Source organism: Oncorhynchus tshawytscha, linkage group LG30 (assembly GCF_018296145.1).
Source record: "Oncorhynchus tshawytscha isolate Ot180627B linkage group LG30, Otsh_v2.0, whole genome shotgun sequence".
Classification (NCBI taxonomy): Eukaryota; Metazoa; Chordata; class Actinopteri; order Salmoniformes; family Salmonidae; genus Oncorhynchus; species Oncorhynchus tshawytscha.
The window spans coordinates 49,978,855-49,986,354 of NC_056458.1; the positions used below are offsets into that span (position 1 = coordinate 49,978,855).

Genomic DNA, 7,500 nt, shown 5'->3' on the forward strand with positions numbered 1-7,500 from the left:
ACAACTTGATCGGAGTTCACCTGTTGTAAATTCAATTGATTGGACATGATTTGGAAAGGCACACACCTGTCTATATAAGGTCCCACAGTTGACAGTGCAAATCAGAGCAAAAACCAAGCCATGAGGTCGAAGGAATTGTCCATAGGGCTCCAAGACAAGATGGTGTCGAGGCGCAGATCTGGGGAAGGGTACCAACAAGTTTCTGCAGCATTGAAGGTCCCCATGAACTCAATGGAATAAGTTTCGAACCGGCCAAACTGAGCAATCGGGGGAGAAGGGCCTTGGACAGGGAGGTGACCAAGAACGGACGGGAGAACCTTCCAGAAGGACAACCATCTCTGCAACCATCTCTGCAGCACTCTACCAATCAGGCCTTTGAGGTAGAGTGGCCAGATGGAACCCAGTCCTCAGTAAAAGGCACAACATGCCGCTTGGAGTTTGCCAAAAGGCACCTAAAGACTTTCAGACCATGAGAAAAAAGATTCAACTCCTTGGCCAGGGTGCCACGGGTCACGTCTCAAGGAAATCTGGACCATCCCTACGTTGAAGCATTGTGGTGGCAGCATCATGCTTTGGGGATGTTTTGGGGATGTTTTTCAGCGGTGGGGACTTGGAGACTGGTCAGGATCGAGGGAAAGATGAACAGAGCAAAATACAGAGAGATCCTTGATGAAAACCTGCTCAGGACCTCAGACTGGCGCGAAGGTTCACCTTTCAATAGGACAACGACCCTAAGCACACAGCCAAGACAACACAGGAGTGGCTTCGGGACAAGTCTGAATGTCCTTGAGTGGCCCAGCCAGAGCCCGGACTTGAACCCGATCGAACATCTCTGGAGAGACCTGATAGCTGTGCAGCGACGCTCCCCATCCGACCTGACAGAGCTTGAGAGGATCTGCAGAGAAGAATGTGAGTAACTCCCCAAATACAGGTGTGCTAAGTTTGTAGCATCATACCCAATAAGACTTGAGGCTGTAATCGCTGCCAAAGGTGCTTCAACAAAGTACTGAGTAAAGGGTCTGAATACTTATGTGATATTTCAGATTTTTTTATTGTTAATTGCATTTGCAAAAACTTCTAAAAACCTGTCTTTTCTTTGTCATTATAGGGTACACACACACACACACACACACACACACACACACACACACACACACACACACACACACACACACACACACACACACACACACACACACACACACGTACATGACGTACCAGTAAGTTTTCTGGTTTGACGTCCCTGTGTACGATGTTGAGGCTGTGGAGGTATTTGATGGCATTGGCCAGGTTGTACAGCATCCCGCTGGCGTCTCTCTCTGTGTATCTGTTAGTGGACGTGATGGCATCGAACAGATCGCCCCCCTGTGGACAAAACACACAATGACATGCAACAATATTAATACAATGCCAATTGGGAAGGATGGTTTTTGTTTGTGATTATAAAAAAAAAACGGTGTGTGAAGCAGTGTCCTGAGGAAGCAGTGTCCTGAGGAAGCAGAGTCCTGAGGAAGCAGTGTCCTGAGGAAGCAGTGTCCTGAGGAAGCAGAGTCCTGAGGAAGCAGTGTCCTGAGGAAGCAGTGTCCTGAGGAAGCAGTGTCCTGAGGAAGCAGAGTCCTGAGGAAGCAGTGTCCTGAGGAAGCAGTGTCCTGAGGAAGCAGTGTCCTGAGGAAGCAGAGTCCTGAGGAAGCAGTGTCCTGAGGAAGCAGTGTCCTGAGGAAGCAGAGTCCTGAGGAAGCAGTGTCCTGAGGAAGCAGTGTCCTGAGGAAGCAGTGTCCTGAGGAAGCAGAGGTGTCCTCAATTCTCACCTGACACACATCACACATTAATCTACGCACACACACACACCATTCCTGTCAGGGTCCCTGAGAGGACTAAGTGGAGCAGCAGCTTAAAATAGGCTCCACACACACACACACACACACACACACACACACACACACACACACACACACACACACACACACACACACACACACAGTCACACACACACACACACACACACACACACACACAACACACACACACACACACACACACACACACAGTCATTAAAATGAGAAAACTTTCAATACTCCTGTAACTGTCAAGACTCCTCCTGTAACTGTCAAGACACTCCTTCTGAAATGGTCAAGACTCCTCCTGGTTCTGGAACAACAGTCATGACTGGAGGCTTTACCCTGGCTATACCCCAGGTATAACAGAGACACACCCCCCAGGGCTACGTACCTTAACCAGTTCCATGACCAGGTAGAGCTCGCTGTAAGTGTCCATCTCCTCAATCAGCAGGACAATGTTGGGGTGTTTCACCCTCCTGAGGATGGCTACCTCATTCTGGATCATCTGCTCCTGTTGGGGGGAGGAGGAGGATGAGGGGAGGAAGAGGACGAGAAGGAACAGGAGGATGAGGAAGTGGAGAAGGAGATGAGACAGACCGTTAGAGACCAGCTACTGTACTTAGCAACACTAACACAGCCAAACTAAATATTAATTCAGAAAAATAAATCAATGTTTATATTAATGTAAACCTACAAAATATATAATATCATGTGGATGTGCCCTGGAAAAGAGCCACCTCTCACCCTTATTGAGCCTAATTGACTCCTCCATTTGCACCCCCAACCGTCCTACCCATATTGACTTCCTTGCTCCCCTCACCCCCTTACCCCCCCCCCTTACCCCCCTCCCCCCCTCACCCCCTTACCCCCTCCCCTCACCCCGTTACCCCCTACCCTCACCCTGTTACCCCCTCTCTCCCCCTGTTACACCCCCCCCCATCCCCCCTCACCCCCTGTTACCCCCCCTCTCCCTCCCCACACCCCCCTGTTACCCCCCCCTCTCCCCCTCTTCTCTCCCTCTCCCCCCCCTCACCCCCTGTTACCCCCCCTCTCCCTCCCCCTCCCCCCTGTTACCCCCCCCCCTCTCCCCCTCACCCCCTACCCCCTCCCCCCTCTCACCCCCTGTTACCCCCCCTCTCCCTCCCCCACCCCTCCCCCTCCCCCCCTGTTACACCTCCTCCCTCTCCACCCCCTCTCCTCTCCCTCTCCCCCCTCCACCCCCCTGTTACCCCCTCTCTCCCTCCCCACACCCCCTGTTACACCCTCCCCCCCCCTACCCCCCTCTCCCCTACACCCCCCCCCTCCCCCACCCCCCCTCACCCCCTGTTCACCCCCTACCCCCTCTCTCCCCCCCCACCCCCTCACCCCCTTTTTTTACCCCTCTCCCCCTCTCCCCCACACCCCCTGTTACCCCCTCCCTCCCCACACCCCCTGTTACCCCCTCTCCCCCCCTCCCCCCCCTCTCCCCTCCCCCCACCCCCTGTTACCCCCCCCCCCCCTCTAACCCCCTCCCCCTCTTACTCCCTCTCCCCCCCTCCCCTGTTACACCCCCCCGATCATCCCGTCTCCCTCTCCACACACCCCGAAAACCCCCTCTCCCCCCTCTCCCCCCCTCTCCTCCCTCCACACACCCCGTTACCCCCCCCCTCCCCCCTCCCCCTCCCCCCACCCCCTCTCCACCCCCCCTTCTCTCCCCCTCCACACACCCCGTTACCCCCTCTCCCCTCCCTCCCCACACCCCCCTCCCCTCTCCCTCTCCACACACCCCGTTCACCCCCTCTCCCCCTCCCCACCCCCACCCCACCCCCTGTTACCCCCCCCTCCCTCCCCCCCCCCCCTCTCCCCCCTCCCTCCCCACACCCCCCCCCTCTCCCCCCCCTCTCCCCCCCCCCCCCTCTCCCTCTCCACACACCCCCGTTCTCCCCCTCCCCCCTCTCCCCTCCCCACACCCCATTACCCCCTCTCCCTCTCCACACACCCCGTTACCCCCTCTCCCCTCCCCCTCCCCCTCTCCCCCTCCCCTCTCCCCCCTCCCTCTCCACACACCCCGTTCACCCCCTCTACCCCCGTCCCTCCCCACACCCCATTACCCCCTCTCCCCCCCCCACCCCACACCCCGTTACCCCCCTCCCCCTCCCCCCCCCCCTCTCCCTCTCCACACATACCCCATTACCCCCTCTTCCCACACACCCGTTACCCCCTCTTCCCCCCCCTCCCCTTCCCCTTCCCCACACCCCTATTACCCCACCTCACCTTGCCCCGGCGCCGGCCCTTGTTAATGATCTTCAGGGCGTATTCTCTGCCTGTAGAGTGTTCCACACATTCCCGGACCACCGCAAAGTTACCATCTCCCAAAGTACGTCCCACTCTGTAGCGCTCTGATATGGAGACAGGCACCACCGGGATCTCATCCTCTACTACTGGCTGAGCTGGGGGGGGAGGGAGGGGGAGGGAGGGAGGGAGGGAGGGAGGGAGGGAGGGAGGGGGAGGGAGGGAGGGGGAGGGAGGGAGGGGGAGGGGGAGGGGGGGGAGGGAGGGGAGAAAGAAAAGGTGAGAGTTAAAAGGGATACAATGAGGCCCTTTACCTACTTCCCCAGAGTCTGATAAACTTGTGGATTTGTATGTCTCTGTGTCCAGTTTAAAGGAAGTTAGAGAGTTTTGTAGGAGTTGTGATATGTAGGAGTTGTGATATGTAGGAGTTGTGATATGTAGTTGTGATATGTAGGAGTTGTGATATGTAGGAGTTGTGATATGTAGGAGTTGTGATATGTAGGAGTTGTGATATGTAGTTGTGATATGTGGGAGTTGTGATATGTAGTTGTGATATGGAGTTGTGATATGTAGGAGTTGTGATATGTAGTTGTGATATGTAGTTGTGATATGTAGGAGTTGTGATATGTAGGAGTTGTGATATGTAGGAGTTGTGATATGTAGGAGTTGTGATATGTAGGAGTTGTATTTCAAAAGAGAGGAATGAAAAATAAAGAGAAATAGATGGGGTACATGAAGATTCTATATATATATATAAATGAGAGAGAGAGAGCATTGCTTACATTCAGTGACTGGTCCATCCCCTTCAGCCAATGAATTACAGACTTTGGTAGAGGCCAGAGAGATAGACGAACCCTGAGACTCCTAGAGAGGGGGACAGGGGGAGAGGTAGAGAGAGAGAGTGGGGATGGGAGAGGTAGAGAGAGAGGGGGAGAGGTAGATAGAGAGAGGGGGAGGTAGAGAGAGAGGGGGGTAGAGAGAGAGGGGGAGAGGTAGAGAGAGAGGGGGTAGAGAGAGAGAGAGAGGGGGAGAGGTAGAGAGAGATAGGGGAGAGGGGGGAGAGGTAGAGAGAGAGGGAGGGGGTAGAGAGAGAGGGGGGAGAGAGAGAGGGGGAGAGGTAGAGAGAGAGGGGGAGAGGTAGGAGAGAGGGGGAGAGGTAGAGAGAGAGGGGGGGGAGAGAGAGAGAGAGGGGGAGAGGTAGAGAGAGGGAAAGAGATGGGGAGAGGTAGAGAGAGGGAAAGAGAGGGGGATGAGAGGGAGAGGTAGAGAGAGAGGGGGAGGTAGAGAGAGAGGGGGAGAGGTAGAGAGAGAGGGGGAGAGGTAGAGAGAGAGGGGGAGAGGTAGAGAGAGAGGGGGGTAGAGAGAGAGAGAGAGGGGGAGAGGTAGAGAGAGAGGGGGGATGAGAGGGAGAAAGAACAATTCAATAAACACATCCTAATCAACATCAATACTGAGAAATGAACTGAAACGGAGTGAAGGAGAATTACACATCGATCCTCTCCGCTCTCTGATCTGTCCATCTTCAGGACTGTGCTCCCTTCCTCTCACCCCTTTCTCTCTCTCCTCCATCCCTAAAGGGTCTTGCCCCCTCCGTTCTCCTTCTTTCTAGGGGGCATAAAGTGTATATTGCACTTTCATACCATTTAAACATATTTGGGATGGAGCCTCTGTCTGTCCGTCCGTCCGTCCTCCTCGTATGGAGTAGGTGTGATGGTTTCTAAACCCCCTGCTACTGTGATTTTCAATGTGAAATCATCTACAGTGGATCTACTGTCCGTCCGTCCGTCCGTCTGTCTGTCTATAGCCAGAGTAGCAGCAGTAGTCAGCCAGCCAGCCAGCCAGTCAGCCAGCCAGTCATCCAGTCAGCCAGCCAGTCATCCAGTCAGCCAGCCAGTCAGTCATCCAGTCAGCCAGCCAGCCAGTGGTATTAAGTGAGAAACCTCTACTCTTTGATTTGCACTGCAGACAGGGGATCTAGATAAACATTTAAAAAGTAGCAGATCCTTTGTTGACGAAACCTTTCTGTTGTGGTCACTGACTGATGACCTCTCTTCTCGTTTTGTTTGTCCTCCATCGCTCTTCCTGTTCTGATCTTTCTCTCTCTCAATCTTTTCTCTCTCCCGTCGCTTCCATCCCTGTCACCAAGGGAAACAAAATACTGTTGCTGTGGAAACTGTTCGGAGAGAGAAGGAGAATGCCCATATAAGGACATATATCCGTCCTGTCTCCAGGTTGAGAGAGCTAGGGGTTCAGATGGCTGTTTCTTTCTCCTCAGAGAGATGGAGAGAGACAGAGAGCGAGAGAGAGATGTGAGGCAGGCAGCCAAGTTGATAGAGAAGGTCTGGAGACAGACAGACAGACAGACAGACAGACAGACAGACAGACAGACAGACAGACAGACAGACAGACAGACAGACAGACAGACAGACAGACAGACAGACAGACAGACAGACAGACAGACAGACAGACAGACAGAGATTGAATCCAAACCACTGTTCACTACTAAAACTACCAGGACTACAACACAAGACTGTAATGACTATCTATGACTGAACCAATGCTGGTCAGACTACAGTAACATACAGACCAAGTCTGCTTCCCACATGGCACCCCTTCCCCCATAGGGCTCTGGTCTAAAGTAGTGCACTATATAGGGAATAGGGTTCCATAGGGCTCTGGTCTAAAGTAGTGCACTATATAGGGAATAGGGTGCCATAGGGCTCTGGTCTAAAGTAGTGCACTATATAGGGAATAGGGTTCCATAGGGCTCTGGTCCACTATATAGGGAATAGGGTGCCATAGGGCTCTGGTCTAAAGTAGTGCACTATATAGGGAATAGGGTTCCATAGGGCACTGGTCTAAAGTAGTGCACTATATAGGGAATAGGGTTCCATAGGGCTCTGGTCTAAAGTAGTGCACTATATAGGGAATAGGGTGCCATAGGGCTCTGGTCTAAAGTAGTGCACTATATAGGGAATAGGGTTCCATAGGGCCCTGGTCTAAAGTAGTGCACTATATAGGGAATAGGGTTCTATAGGGCCCTGGTCTAAAGTAGTGCACTATATAGGGAAATGGGAAAAAATTTCAGTCTCTCGATGTGCAAAACTGATAGAGACATACCCCAAGCGACGTACAGCTGTAATCGCAGCAAAAGGTGGCGCTACAAAGTATTCACTTAAGGGGGCTGAATAATTTTGCACGCCCAATTTTTCAGTTTTTGATTTGTTAAAAAAGTTTGAAATATCCAATAAATGTCGTTCCACTTCATGATTGTGTCCCACTTGTTGTTGATTCTTCACAAAAAAATACAGTTTTATATCTTTATGTTTGAAGCCTGAAATGTGGCAAAAGGTCGCAAAGTTCAAGGGGGCCGAATACTTTCGCAAGGCAC

At 52.9% G+C, this 7,500-nt stretch overlaps 1 protein-coding gene across 7 annotated transcripts in view; it reads right to left on the reverse strand.

Annotated features, from left to right (window-relative positions):
- LOC112247942 (serine/threonine-protein kinase DCLK1-like) overlaps positions 1 to 7,500 on the reverse strand; it is a 149,203-nt gene that overhangs the window by 25,668 nt on the left and 116,035 nt on the right. For 6 of the 7 annotated variants that reach the window (XR_006080384.1, XR_006080385.1, XR_006080383.1 and 3 more), the window contains 4 exons: positions 4,892 to 4,973; positions 4,092 to 4,267; positions 2,230 to 2,349; positions 1,219 to 1,365 (listed from right to left, as the gene is read on the reverse strand). Coding sequence is in view for 3 of the 7 variants with exons in the window: in XM_042309209.1 (XP_042165143.1) it covers positions 1,219 to 1,365; positions 2,230 to 2,349; positions 4,092 to 4,267; positions 4,892 to 4,973 (525 nt within the window). In the remaining 4 variants the exon portion in view is untranslated. The other variant, XM_042309210.1, reaches the window with a different exon arrangement.